At 48.6% G+C, this 14,933-nt stretch overlaps 1 protein-coding gene across 3 annotated transcripts; it reads right to left on the reverse strand.

The window, feature by feature from the left end:
* Nucleotides 1–6,342: 6,342 nt before the first annotated feature.
* On the reverse strand, nt 6,343–11,951 carry LOC149371991 (polyprenol dehydrogenase-like). 3 transcript variants are annotated; one of them, XM_089566326.1, is made up of 7 exons: nt 11,329–11,951; nt 11,128–11,232; nt 10,287–10,355; nt 10,079–10,180; nt 9,789–9,996; nt 9,503–9,695; nt 6,343–6,858 (listed from the first exon to the last, which is right to left on the reverse strand). In XM_089566326.1, exons 1-7 carry the CDS (start codon nt 11,465–11,467, stop codon nt 6,634–6,636), a joined length of 1,041 nt encoding a protein of 346 aa, XP_089422452.1. In that variant the 5' UTR covers nt 11,468–11,951; the 3' UTR covers nt 6,343–6,633. The 3 variants fall into 3 exon arrangements, with proteins under 3 accessions (XP_089422452.1, XP_089422453.1, XP_089422454.1); XM_089566327.1 differs by lacking the exon at nt 10,287–10,355 and having other exon boundaries at nt 11,329–11,950; XM_089566328.1 differs by lacking the exons at nt 10,079–10,180; nt 10,287–10,355 and having other exon boundaries at nt 11,329–11,950.
* Between the last annotated feature and the right edge of the window lie 2,982 nt (nt 11,952–14,933).

Raw genomic sequence — 14,933 nt, forward strand, 5'->3', positions numbered from 1 at the left:
TCTCTTCATGTTGCCAAGAGTAGCTCACCATCGTTTTTTTTTTTTTTGCGTTCAACAGACACACTTTTCGGAACAAATATTTATTTATTTACAGATACTGCTGTCTCGGGTATGAGATATTGCAGGAGTGGTTACATAGAAATGAAAGTCACAATACATAAGTATTTCACAAATTGCTCAGGTGGCGCTGTCGCAACGAACCAAAAAAATTTTGAACGCTTAAAATAGTACTTCAGAAGCTTCTGTTTTGGAACTGTGAAAAATAGAAACGTTTCATTGTTGTCGTCTGCTATTGTGGGTCCGCGCCTCCGTTCGTGCTTAGGCTTATGGTTCGTACCGTGAGAAACCTGCCCTCACCTTTACCCTTATATGAGAAACTAGAAACTTGTTTACGCATGCTGAGTGTCGGCTCTCGCAATGTCCTGACGCAGAGCTTACGGATTTTGCAAAGGAAAAACATGGTTTAGGAAGTGGAAATTAGCCTACCACATCTTTCCGGCAACCCTAGGATGTCATTGGTGGATTAAGTGCAGAGCCGCCAGCTTTCTCTCTAGTTAATATTTAGAAGCTCTATGGCTTGCACGTGACGTCACTTCCGCCTCCATCAAGCGCTTGCGGCCATGCTGCCGAACCATTCGGCCGTCTCCGCTCGTCCGCCCTGCAACGCCTGACCACTCCTCGGACGCGTTGGATTACTTTCTCATCTTTCGGGCGCGATGCCTACTCCACAGATGAATGAACCATTCAGTGCAGGCTACTGCTCTGAACTTATTCGATCGGCGCGCGTACGCTACGCACACAAAGTGAAAATTTGCGACGATATAGGTCCGTACACGCTGCGACCGGGAGTCGACGCGGCGATGGGCGTTGATGTGTTCCCTGAAGTGACCCAGGTGGATATCGTGTACTCTTTCCAGCTTTGTGAAATTGGAAGAAATGAAAGCCTTCTGATCAGTGGAGGCACACAACGATTTATACAGTAGGTAGGTGAGAAGCCTGTCTGCGATGCGCCTACAAGAAGAAAAGCTCGGCCTCGGCATGCCGCTTTCTCTGCCGTCATTTCTAGCTGCGGTCGTGGCGATCCGAACCGGCTTGCCTAGTGCTGTAGCTATAGGATGCAGCGACGCCGGACCCAGTCCGGGTTTGTGTTGTGAGACAAATCGGATCGGGTCATTCAAAACAGCAACATTCACTTCAGGGTGTAACCATTGCTTCCCATCACGTTTTCGCAAACATTTAGTTGACGACACAAGCCTCTTACCAGTCACAAAGTGCGCTCCGCACACAAGTAAATTTGAGTTATTGGGGTTCAAATCGTCGCGCTTAATGCGAGCCAGCCACAGCTCGCGCAGATTCGTACTGAGTCATGGAGCGCTCGCACTTGCATGCCTGCGATTATCTGACGAACGCAGATGAAGTTTGTGTTAATCGGCTTCTTGTTTCACCTGGACCTGTCGCTACGGTTGGAGCAGCCAAAGGTGGCACACACAACCATATTGAATCTACGGATGGACGAGAAGTTGAGAACCAACACGATGCGAGCTAACATAGGCAGCGGTAAGATATAGAGGTGGTCTGGCGGTGGTTCGGCAGCATGGCCGACTAGCAGCCGACGGCCACCGGATGTGACGTCGGTGCAAGCTATGTATAGTACACTCTACCTGCACGTATATAGTTTGCACGGATGTGCCCGCTATCTTAGGGGACCAGAAACGCGGCGAATGCCTGCGCGTTTCACTGCGAAAGCAGTGCTACTGTCATCCCGCCGGACATCTGACGCCTGTTGAAGCGAAGCCACTTGAGCGAGGGGCCTTCACCTTCCAGAAGCACCTCTCACCAGCCAACATCCTAACTGCATGCGTTCTGCGCCCCGCTAGTGTGAGCGTGGCCGAAGCGCGCTTTCGTCCCTGTCATAGCTAAGTACCTGAATATGTTTCATTTCCTGGGACTGTAGTCCCAGCCGTCGTGCCCACAAGAGGTATTTCCACTGACCAGCTGCTTAAATCACAGCAATAGTGACACCGATACAGACATAGTTTATCTGGTCACATAGGCGCAGCTAAACTCAATAAAAGGCGATATATTATGGCCTTTCAATATTATCTTGTGGACCGCTGTTTATAGTTCCATCCACGATCCTCACGGAAGCATCATAAATCTCCGCCAAGGGAGAAAGTTGAGACTTTTTTTTTTTATGGGGTGGGGAATAATGAAAGCGCGTCGCCACAATCGTTCAGAAAAAAAAAAAAAAAAAACGAGCGGCTCTCTATAGACCTCATTTTTCTCACACAAAATATTTTCTAGGCTTTTTCGGATACCCACTAACAAGCAGTACGACCCTCCATAGCAACACGTACTCACCTTTTACGGTCGTGAGCCGCTATTTGGAACCCATCCTGGACTTTCGCGTAAATGAGGCCCGCGGAGTTTGGCACCGTGGTGCCGGGAGGTACAACCAACAGAGGAGGAGAAACCTTCCGGTTCCGGAAGATGTCCGGAATGGGCTCTGATCTGCTAGGAGCGGTAGGGGCTTCAACTCACGAAGTCCCTACACTCTAAACATGAATAACTCTAAGTCTAAGGGAGCAAAAAGCAGACCTAGCGCACCCATCTTCAGGGACAGGGTATGCCGCCAAAGTTCACGGGTAGATTTCGATCGCTAAATATAGGAATGCTTACTGTTGGCAGCGGAGGCATATTCACCCACGGTGGGAGACCAGGTGGGCCGCATGGTCCGCCGGGTCTCCAACAAGCGGGGCGGATTACGAAGCAAGGATGCACTGCGGCTTGCCCATGCTTTCGTAACGAGTAGAATCCTCTACTCAACCCCCTACTTGCACCTGCGCAAACATGATGATGACCAACTGGAGGTCATCCACCGGAAAGTCATCAAGCGGGCTCTCGACCTCCCGGTCACCACGTCCAACCAGCGACTTCTGGCCTTGGGCGTGGTGAACACATTTCGGGAGCTTCGAGAGGCCCACTTAGTCAACCAATACACGCGTCTTGCACAGACCACGTCCGGTCGCCGCCTCTTGGACCGGCTACACATCAAACATGACTACCATATTGAGGAAAGGGAGAGAGTGCCAGCACCCTGGAGACGCACCCTCCTGGTCCGACCCCTTCCCCGCAACATGTCCAGAGAAGACCATAGCGGTCGTCGCCAGGCGCGCGCGGAAGCGTTGGCGCGATACTATGGTAACCAACAACATGTGTATTATGTGGACGTTGCCGGCCCACACCACGGGGTGTGGTACACGGCCGCAGTCGTACACAACACAAACACAGTCAACGGGCTCACTTTCAAAGCCTACAGCGCAACACACGCGGAGGAGATTGCCATTGCTCTTGCTCTCACTACTCCCAAGTCGAAACACATCATCACCGACTCGCGAGGGGCCTGTCGGAACTACGAGTTGGGCTGGGCTCCCCCGCTTGCCTGGCGCATACTGGAATATAGCTGTCGATCTGAAGATCCAACTCCACGCAACCTGATTTGGGCCCCCGGTCACCAGGGACTCCAGGGAAACGAACAGGCCGATCAGGCCGCCCGCGCACTCTCTCCCCGGGCTATCTCCCTGTCCTTGGAAGGGTACTCCCAATCAGACAATCTGGCCATTACATTCAAACAAATCACCGATTACTACAAGGAGGAGCACCGGCGCTACCCGGCCCCTTGTAATGGTCTGGATCGCGCTGACGAGCGCCTCCTCATCAAAATTCTTACTAACACTGTACTGTGCCCGGCGGTGCTTAAACATTTCAATACATCCTTTGATGGCGCGTGCCAGTTCTGTGGGGAGGTGGCTGACACCTTCCATATGGTTTGGGCGTGTCAGTCAAACCCATCTATCCCCCCCAACCCCAACCCCACCAGAGAGGACTGGGAGGCGGCCCTGCTCGGCTGTCAGGACCTAAAGACCCAAAAGGCCTTGGTTCACCGGACGCGGGCGGCGTTGCTTGCCAATGGGGCCCCGGAATAGGGGCTCCACCTAGTATTGTTAGGGGAAAGGGCCAATAGGGCCTACCCCAATCACCTCTCTGTAAATATTTATTGCATTATAAATGTTTTTCACCACCACCACCAAAGCGCCAGAAAGCTGGGACCTTCGCCTCGGCCGGACGCCGCCTCCGCTCGCTCCGTCGAAGTTCTTAAGACTGGCCGTGCTGATGGATGGCGCCACGGAAGCTGTCACCGGCGCGTTCATGACGTACCGCATGGCAAAAAGTGTGCCGCAAGTCACGTGCTTTCGCAAAGACAATGAGAATCTTTGACAGATGGCGCAGCCAAAAGTATAACGCTACGCGAAGCGGCGTCATCTGCTGCGGTGCATGCGCAAGCGCGCTGAGATGGCGGCCAAACAGCGAGGAGGAGACCCCACGTCCGGCTTCAAAAAATGCGACGTAACGGCCTCTCGTATGTTCCTCCCTCCATGACAGCAACTCACGCGGCGCTGTCGTCTCATCAAATGCCATGAGGATTGCGCGCGCGCCTATTGGGCTGCAGGACAGTACTCGGGCTCCGCGCTGCAAGCTGACTTCATCCACCACGAGATATACAACATGGAGGAATTATTACAGCGCAGCTCTTAGGCGCCCGTTTCTGCGTTTCGCGGCGTCGCCGTTGTAACCAGCAGCGGACACCCTTTAAGCTGCGAAAGCAATGGAGCGGGGGCTTGGAAAACAAAGTAAAAGGGCAACCTCCTCCCCTCCTTAGCAAACGGCGCGCCAGTGGGGGCACAGCTGCGCATAGCCACCGTCACGTCACGCAGTAGCGGTAGAACGAGTGCGCGGCGCGCGCGTCGGCGGTGGCAGCTACATCGCCAGACGTCTTCGCCAGGCGTCTCGTTGCAGTCGAGAGAGTGAGACGCATGGACCCGAAGCGGCCCAGTGATTCCGCGCCAAGCGGTTCGGGGGTGGTGATGGTGAAAACATTTATTCAGAAGGGACAGGAGGTGTTTGGATCAGCCCGTAAGGGACCGATCCTTACAAACACTAGGTGGAGGTCCCTAGTTTGGGACCCCAGTGGCGGTAGCCGCCGCCCGGGCGCGCCCGACTTGTTGGGCCTGTAAGTCGTGGCAGCCGAGCAGGGTCGCCTCCCAGTCCTCCCGGGTTGGGTTGGGGATGGGGGGAATGGCCGGGTTGGAGGGGCAGGCCCGCACCATGTGATAGGTGTCCGAAAACACCGCACTACAGTGCGGGCAGTTGCCGCTAAAGGAGGGGTCGAAATGTTTTAGGGCTGCCGGGCACAGCAATGAATTGGTGAAGAGGCGGAGAAGGAAGCCGCAGTGGGTTGACCACAAGGCTTTCGCCGAGCACACTTTAGAATTTCCAAAGTGTCTTCGGTATTCTTTTTAGGAAAGGTAATACACAGTATCTGTCTCCCACAGCTGCGAAACCAATAGAGCGGCGGCTTGGAAAGCAGAGGGTAAAATTTGTGAAGTGGTTTTTGAGGAAAGGAAATGTGCAGTATCTGTCTCACACATCTGGTGGACACCTGAACCAGAGGGAAGGGGCGTAAATGCCCTCTTGGAACAGTGGACACCTGCCCTATTGGACGTGGCAGTAGTGACAGATGTGCCCTGCATGCTTTGGCATTGACAACATTGTGCCTTTGGCTTTGTGCCAGAAACGCTGCCACCTGCCAGGGTGGGTGAGGACTTTAATGTGGACATAAAAGACAAGCGGAACATCGGGTTCCTCTCGCTTGTAACGGCTCCCACAGCTGTGACAACCTCGCGAAATGCTTGCGCAGACCTCGTCTTTGAGTGGAGTGATCACCCTCTCGAAAATGGCCGGAGCATTAAGTAGGCTGAACGCGCCATCATAGATGGATAAACCAGAAGGTGTAACAAATTTGACGTTTTCACGGTCCATGTCCCTCCACTACGGCGTCTCTCATAGCCTCAGTCGCTTTGGGACGTTAAACCCCATAAATCAACCAACCATCACCCACAGAGATCTGTCAAAAAGCTAAGCCGAGATGTATAAGATCGTACCTATCGTTGTGACAGCGTTTAAATGTTTATTCCTGCAGAAAAAAAGGGCAGAAAAGCATTAATTGCCCAACTTTCTTTACGAAAGGATTGTTAATCACATTTTCACAATCTTGGCATACTGACCTCTTCATCTGGCTGAACTTAGTATTCCCCTTTCCTGTCCCTTTAATATAATGATGTCCATCCATCCACCAATATTACAAAATCTGGTCATTTATTTTGATTTCTTATTCGAAGGATGGTCTCAATTCATTATTCTTGAATTGCATCTTACAAACCACACTCCGTAGCATATGGTCAGAAAAGCATGACCATAAAAGAAAGACAACAAAGCGTGAAGTTGGGTTCCTTTGTTTATTATTAGATGAAATACAAGCGCCAGTAAACAGGACGAAAGAAAGATGAACATCATCTTTCTTGGACAGCATTGTGCAGTCTATCTTCTTTGCATTTCATTTATTTGTACTATTTTATGTAATAAACTAAACATCTGGTCATTAACAATGCGCGAGTTGATGGATATCACCGATGCTCTGCAAACAACAGCTGGCATGCAGATGCACTTCGTGCGCAAGTTTAGACAGACAGACATCCCCTTAAATACTAAGGGTTCAGAGCATAGCCAAGACAGCTAGGTACGAAGGAATGGCTGAGTGGCAAGAGGCGAAGCTGCAGGTGGAAGCCAAGGCTGTAGGCAGGCCCAGGTCTCCTTCCACAGCTTATCTTGCAAACCACGGTCTTTGGACTGTGATGCTGGCTCAGACACGGAGCATTCTTCAAGGTAGACACCACTGATGCCTTCCACATCCGGAGATAATGCAGCGTACAAGCTCGTCTGAGCTCCTTCCTCAGGTGTCTAAGAGACAAGTAAAGAGAGCCAGTGGACATAAACATAACAATCAAGGGCTTTGTGTTCCAAGGTTGTCATAGACTACTATAACCCCACACTGCAGAGCAGAACAATCTCAGCTTTCTGAAGTAAGGTAAATAGATTCGCTGGTAAATTCACACACCAAAGCAACACTATAGGCTACGAGGCAAGGGGTAGTTGAGAGCTATGAATCGGTTTCACCTGGGGTTCTTTACCGCGTAATACAGTCTCAGTACTCCCTCGTTTTCCCATTTCCGGCTTGAGCGTCGGCGTAACCGGCAGAGCGAAAGAAGAGCAAAGCGACGCATAAAAGTACTGCGGGAGCGATGAGAGCGAACGAGGAGCACAGCGGAGGTTGAAAGACCGCGGCAGCAAAGAGAGCGTGAGGAGAAAAGCGGAGGAGGAGAGTATGGCGGGAGCAGCAGTAGGCGAGAGCGCGAGGAGGAAAGTTAAGGAAGAGGGTGCGGCGAGAGTGCTAGAATCTGTCATGCATACTCAATCTGCGGCGGCTGCTACGAAACGCGCCACCGTGGTCCGAGCTGAGGCGCGCCGCTGCCGTTCGACACTGCGTGTTCCGTGTGCGATCGCCTATGGTGCAAAACCTCGACAGCTGCGCTCAAATTTCTCATAACCGAGTATGGTAATCGTACGCGATTCTTTTTTTACATCCAAACCTCAAGTTAAATGCAGCTGCTACCAAACCTGCGACCATGGGCTCAGCAGCTGAATTCCACAGCCACAGAAACACCGCAGTGACAGTACTGAAATTAAGCAACGGTATCAACTGCATGTGCGCATTTCATTTAACTGTAACTAAATTTTGAGCTTAAGGTCGTGGCAGGGCAAAATACGTTAAAAACTGAGCTAAGCTGCAATTTATAGTAACAGTAAAGTAATAAGCAAAGCAATGGAAGCAATGAATCCCAGCAAGTTAATGTTTGTGAACATCAACTCTTCAATTCTCAGGCTCAAGCTGTGTGTTCATGCCTGGAGCTTATTTTGCCAGCAAAAGCAAACCAAGCTTTTATATTCGATTCAGGTGATTTGCACTAATGCAAAAGGGCAAGAAGGTTATAGCCAGATACAACTTTCAGTTTGCGGTGAAGCTCCACCCGCATTCAACACCGCCGAGCATGATTCCTGGTGACAAAAGGTAGTCCATTGTAAAAGCTTATCTTTTGCCTAAACAAGAAACTAATCATGAGACTAGATTATGAGCTCAAGAATTTTGATGCCTCTGGCTTGCTCGATAGTCAAACTTTAAAAACCTGATTTTGTTCACTGTTGTAACTGGCCAGCGGAGTAACACAGGACGCTGCAGACTGTGGCCAGTATTACCAACTGTTATGTTTTAAGTTGTATCCTACTATAGAATCTTTTTGTTGTAGCCTCAGATGAAAGAACCTCCTTTTGGAAAAGTACAAGATGGCAAATCCACTACCCTATCTGCAGTTTCCGTTTCGTTTCATGCATATAAAGCTGTGTGCTGTGGTCACAAGTAGCCTGTTGGCACCTTTCCTTTCCAACTTGGTGCAACTAAGTTCTTAACCTTCACACATGCAACCAAATTTTGCCAGTGCCTTCTACAAGGCCATCTACAATGTCATATAATACTTTCCTTGCTGCTGCATAATCAAGTATCAGTAGTCCTTTCCTTCCATTATATACTTGTTCGGCACATATTTTAATAGAACAAATAGTATGCCTGCAAGTGAACAGCTTTTCAGTATTACTATAGGGAGCATAAAAAACACCAATTTTGGATTGAGTTCAAAGATTAGATACTATTTCATATCCAACATGCAAGCAGAAATATACCCGGGATGCAACAGCTACCCTTTGCAGCTTGCACTTCGAACAGCATAAAAGTTTCTTGTGTAAAAAAGTAACAGTGAAAGAAATAATGACAGCAGCGCAAAAAAGGGGACAATGGACAGAGTACACAAGGACTGGTGCTGAACTTCTGACAACTAAATAAATAAATAAAAAATAACAATAAATAACAAAGCGAGAAATAAACAAATAAAACTTTTATTGTGGTCAAATCAGATACATATACATGCGATACACGTGATACATGCGCAGACGATAACTCCTGGCTCGGACAGCATGTATATATATATATGATTAATTCACAATAAAAGTTGCTGGAAGTTCAGTGTTCGTTCTTGTCTACTCTCTGTCCATTGACCCCCCTCCCCCTTTTTTTGATGCTCTCATTATTTCTGTGTATGTACCAACATGCCCAATTCACAGCATTTACCAGTGACACTTCCTAGCACTAATTCCTTGAAAAATTAAGGCACAACAATATGTCTCCACAAAATGCCTTGTAGACTGCACCATGAAATTATAGCATTGAAAAGGACTACATGCACATGAATCCATTTTTTGCTTCCTGATATCAATGCACGTGCCTGCCATCTACTAAAAAACCTGCTGCCTTCGAAGACCTCTTTGTCTCTCTGAAAACACTGCTGCACGCCAATGCTCTAGCCTAACCACTCCTGCCTCTGCTCTACTGACATCAAGCCTGACTGTTTTATCTGAGGGGTGCCTAGTTCAGCTTGACATTTCTAGCAACAGTGTCTGCACTGAGCAAGGATGTTTTATAAATCAAAGACCATACCTTGAAGAAAATCCCAGAAACTAGGGGAGCCCAGAAGACCCTCTCATACAAGCTTGTATTCACAATGCCAGGGTGCAGGCAGTTGACCGTCACAGGTATTCGTTCCAAGCGAAAATAACGGGCTAGCGACTGTGTGAACAACACCTGGGCTAGTTTAGATTGTGCATAGCTGAAATAGGTTGAATAGATTTCTCTGAAAGGAAGGAAAAAAAAAAGCAGCATTATGACACGAGAAGAGTTGCACGGAATAACGCCTCTTGTTCCTGTACTGAACGTGACAGCCTACCTGCCATGGATATCATCAAAGTTGATGTGGGCTACTTTGTGTACGCAGGAGGAAACATTAATAATTCGAGCCATCCTCTTAGGTGTCCCAGCAGATATTAACCTTGGAAGCAGTAAAGCAGTTAAAAGACAGTGACCAAGGTAGTTGATGCTTAGCTGTGATTCAAATCCATCTTCGGTCACTTCGTATGGTGTAAACATGACCCCAGCTGTAAAATGCAAACACACGCACATATATACTCACACTCAAGGTTCACCGCAAGTTTCAAATAAGGAAAAGTCGTGGCTCACCGCCGCAGATAAGCATGTCTATAACTACATTACGCCTGAGGATTTCTTGTGCAAAAGTGCCCACAGACGACATTGACCTCAGGTCGAGGGGCAGTATTTCCACTGCAAAGTGTGGTGGTGCAAAAGAAAAAAGAAACCTTTGAAAAATCACAGAAGTGTCATATTTTAAATCTGCTACATGATTTATGCACGTCTGTGCAAAGCAAACCTGCACTGCCAGGCACACATTTCTCGAAGCATTCCTTGGCAGCTTGAGACTGCTCTGGTGAAGAACTTCCTGCAAACATTGAGTGTTCAGTGCGCTTAGGTGTACAGCTTCAAATCCATCTTACCAATGGAAGAGCACTACCTCCAGCCATATACAATGGAGTCAGTCTATGGTCAAGCAGAAGTTATGGATGTCCATGAACTGAACTTAGCTGCATATCATCATACTACTTGTTAAATAATGGCATGCCTCAGAATACATATTGTACTAGCTTAGTGTAAATAACTGCAGGAAAATGTTTTCTGCAGTATCAACTGCAATGCAAGGCTCTGATTAATATGTGGCTGTGCAGAAGTACAAATACAATGTTTGGAATGGTGTCACTGGAAAACTTGCCAGCCAGTCCTTTTGTTCCACAACCGAAAGCAATTCGAAGCAAGTAAGTTAAATTATATATCAAGCCACAAATTTATAGTTACATACCAATTGCTGACTAAATCATCATTACCAAATCAAAGGATCATCATCACTTTTATGCACTTTCTTTAAAGATTTGCACACAAAATTCGTGACAGGAAAAACAGTAAATTTGTTACATTTGTCGTTCTGGCCATAGCTAAAAGGAAATGCTGTCATCTTACCCGACTACACATGCATGTTTCCACATAGAGCTGCACTTCTAAAGGCACGCAGTCATGCTGGATATGTGGTCACAAGGGCTCGGAAAAAAGTCAACATTTACTTGCTAGACACCGGTACGACACACACTACACTTCAGAGCTTCAAGGCAACATATCATCTCTTTTAAAGCCCTCAACGCTTTTCGACGTTAACCACTTACCGATAATCACTCGCGCGTTCAGCGCTAACAACGTTTTAACAGTTTCCAATCCTAAACCTCGCGTTCCTCCTGTGACGACCGCAGTTTTTTTTTCCACACAGCAGTCTGAAAGTGCGCGAAGAAATAAGTTGAGCACAAGAATGCTGCGCGCTTCTGAAAGCGAAACGACTTCGCAAATCGCTAGCGCGGATGTATACTTACATGTCTTTGGCGTCGCTGAAGAAAACACAGCTTTGATACGCTGCGCGCACTCTTTGAAAAAGTACACTGCGGCAATGAGATGCACTTTGAACCACGCGTCAACGTGGAACGTCACGCGCCCCCACAGACTGCGATTCATAGCAGCCGTTTCCCAACGGTCAGCTGCCGCCGACACGACTGCTTCTGCACGTTGCGATTAAGCGAAGCGTGCTACCATTGTAACTAATCATTCCCATACATCTGTGCCGTCTCGCCAGCTTTCGCGCTCCAAGCGCCGCAAAACAATCCCACGTGGGCTCGACGGCCACCCCATAACTTCAGCCCTTTCCTTCAGTTCTTTCCTTCCTCCATGCCTGCTGCTGTCGAACTACTGTTGGTTACTGCCACCAAGGAACCTCCTTGACTGCCACAGACAATTTAGCTAGCCTGCAGCCACGGAAGGAGACGCGAAGAGAGGAAAAGTAGGAGCAATTACGCGCAGTGGGACCAGTAGAACGCGGAACTTCATCAGTAAAAATGGTAAAAGACCTTCTTTGCATGCTAACAAGTATACGCTAAGGAAGCCAGGTTGGTCGAGCTGCTCAGAGTCCCCGCTAGTTGCGCCACTGATGTATGGTACGTCCAAAAGGGGCTGGAGGGGCTGGCCAATCAATCATCTTTTCCTTGGAGTATAGTGAACTAGAATACTTTCTAGTGGCGCGAACGGAAGGGAAATGGGCGCTCTTGACACGCCGGACGCCACTGACGGCCGCTGGTGGCGCTGCAGGTCTCTTTTCTAGGACCGCGCGCGCGTCGGTCGAAGTCTTTGCGGCTTTGCGTTCGGTACGTTGCGCACATTTTTCTTCTTGTCGCCTTGAAATTTCACCTTTGTTTCATGTAGCACCAACGAAGACGCCTTATATCTCTTCGAAAGCACCATGTGAAGTACGCAATGGCAAAGAGAAAGACGGACTCTCACTGTTTTGCTCCAGGATGTCGAAGCGGCTATCCGGGAGCTCCCAAAGCATCCTTGTTTGCTGCTCCGAGGGAAGAGGAGCATCGAAAAAAGTGGGAGCGGAGTTTGCGAAGACAAGAAAAGCCTCTCACAGAAACCGCTGCGGTATGCGAGCACCACTTTGAGCCGCATTTCATTTTGCGCGTCTACGTTCATGTCATCAACGGCAGCCAAGTGCGGATTCCACGCGGTAAGCCATCGCTGGCACCTGGCGCGGTGGCTACGCTCTTGCCTGGTTGCCCGGCCTATCTTTCCGTAAAGCCCGTGGGAGCAAGGACTCAGCGGAAAAGACCAGCTCCAGCAAGCGTGTCAAAAAATAAGAAGAAGCGCCAGGATTGTGTCAGTAGCGCAGCGAACGACGACAATGAAATTGTGGACTCATCGGGAACCGAAGCGTTCACGACTCGTGCACTTCGTTGTTTAGAAATTTCCCCTGAGTACTGGTGCCGATTTATGTTGGATGGTGCCTCAAGTCTTGGCTCTGCGACAACAAGCATAGAAACAAGCCCTAGAATTGAGGTTGTTCATGACAAGGTTGTTTTGTTTGCTGCCACGGGAGATGAACTGCGCGCACAAGTATTCGTTAGAGGTGCGTTATGTAGTGACACTGTCGTGTGTTCGCTGGCAGAAGCGGACAATGCGCTGCGAGGGACATATGGAATTTATGTCTGCAAGGAAGTCATGCTGGACACAGACTTCAGTCAAATAACGGAGCGTTTGACAGAAAAACTACGGGCGGCAAGCATTGTGAGTGGGCGTGGCATTTTCAGCACAAAATGTCGAGGAAAAGTATATCAAGAAGGTAAGTTCGGCTCCTTAGCCTTTTTTTTTTTAAGTACAACTGCGCTATATTATTTACTGTCTATATACATGTGATTCTTATGGTCAAATATTTGAATTTTCAGGAACTCCTTGCGCTGAATGCAAGGGCCTTCGAAAGTTTCTCCTTACAAGAAAGTCACAGACGGCACGCACCAGAGAGAGAGCGTCTGCATAGCGGCTCAAGCTGGAAAAGGAAAGAACAGCTCCTCTGAGAAAACGCACCACCTCCATGGAAGAGCGGCTGGTCGCGATGGCGGCAAAAAACAAAAAGATTGCCAACGAAGATTTTGCTCCCAGAGTCGCTAAGCTTCCTCCGAAACAGCGCGAATCGGTACACCACGTATTTGAATCGTCATCACGCAAGAGTCCGAAAGGGATAAAGTACTCGCCACAATGGGTTTTGGAGTGCATAGTGATGAAAATGAGGAGTGCAAAGCTCTATGAGCACATGCGAAAAGAGAACTTACTTGCATTACCCTCTAAAACAACTCTTCGCAAGTATCCCAGTTGCTACAAGGCAGGCTTTGGATTCAATACAAAAGTTTTTGATGTGCTGAAACAAGCTACTAGCACCATGGATGAAATCCAAAAACGTAACATCTCAAAGCTGCTCTTTAGCTTTGCAATTGCCAAGCTGCCTAACAATATGCAGGTATCCTGCTTAATGAAGAATTCGCGGCTGCTGGTCGGAAAATGCCGAATTTCATACTACAATAATAGGCTTTATTTCCAAAAAAGGAGAAAAAATTGGTACTTGAACCGACGCGCGCGGCTAACGAGAAAAGCGAAAACCCGTGCGCCTGTCAGCCGGCCACTCTAAGGAAGAGCGCGCCGCCAGTTTCTCGCTGATACTTGAGTTTGCCCTCTAAGAAGGCGGGTCCTGCACGGCTGGACAGAATGCATTGCCTGTAGCACCTGCCGTGGCCAGGATGCTTTGTAGTGTGCGATCACTCGTCCGATATCAGCCGTAGCTAACGCCAGTAAATGACAAGGGGTGAGCACTTCCGCAGCTAGTGCAGCCGTGAAGGCAAGCTCAATTTCGAATTTAACGCGTTCTATTGTAGGTGCTGCTCCGAATAAATCTCCATAAGGAAGGAATCGCCGTTTCGTACTAAATAAGCGCACAGAAACATCGGTATATGCCAGATAATAGCCGGAATGCATTGAAGCGTTTGCTAGAGAAGGTTGCAGTGGCGCCACCTCGCGGCGTCAATGCGAAACGGCGTGCCTGGGCGTCGCCGTTCGCGCCACTAGAATACATTCTAGTTCACTATACCTTGGAGGAAGGAAAATTTAGTTCCTTCCTCCATGATTTTTTTCAGTGCACAAATGCATGCACGAAGGAAGAGCAGTTAAGGCAGAAGCACGTTTTCTGCTTTTCAGGCAGCGTTTTCAGCAAACGGGAAGATGTTCGGAGCGCGCTCAAATATTATTCAGGCGTAACCCCATTCGCAAACAGACAATACAAGGCAGAAAACTGGTACTATTACACATAAATTTAGTATTTGTCACTATAAACGCAGCTGCAGAAGAGAAAAAAAAGCCTCAAGCAGTCGCATTCTTTTTTTGTTTTTTTGCGGCGACAGTAGTAGGCTACCGCCATCTGCCGCCACTACATAACACTGATTTGTCGTCTGCTACTGCGCTGTCGCGACAGCAATGACGAGCACGTTCGTTCCTCTTAAAAAAAAAAAGAAAAGCAAAGGCCTACAACTTGCTCCTTCATGACGACCTACCATTTAGGCTGATTTGCTAAGCGCCAATGCTAAACGCCTGCGAGTGCACGGCG

This window comes from Amblyomma mixtum, chromosome 1, assembly GCF_055824585.1.
Source record: "Amblyomma mixtum isolate Tamu chromosome 1, ASM5582458v1, whole genome shotgun sequence".
In the NCBI taxonomy this organism is placed as follows: Eukaryota; Metazoa; Arthropoda; class Arachnida; order Ixodida; family Ixodidae; genus Amblyomma; species Amblyomma mixtum.

Excerpts from the sequence above, each read along its gene's own strand:
- LOC149371991 (XM_089566326.1), bottom strand. The coding sequence starts at position 11,467 with ATGAATCGCAGTCTGTGGGGGCGCGTGACGTTCCACGTTGACGCGTGG. Across the intron at positions 10,356-11,127 it reads GAACGCGCGAGTGATTATCG|GAAGTTCTTCACCAGAGCAG; the intron begins GTAAGTGGTTAA and ends CAATGTTTGCAG. Across the intron at positions 9,696-9,788 it reads TTTGATGATATCCATGGCAG|AGAAATCTATTCAACCTATT; the intron begins GTAGGCTGTCAC and ends CCTTCCTTTCAG.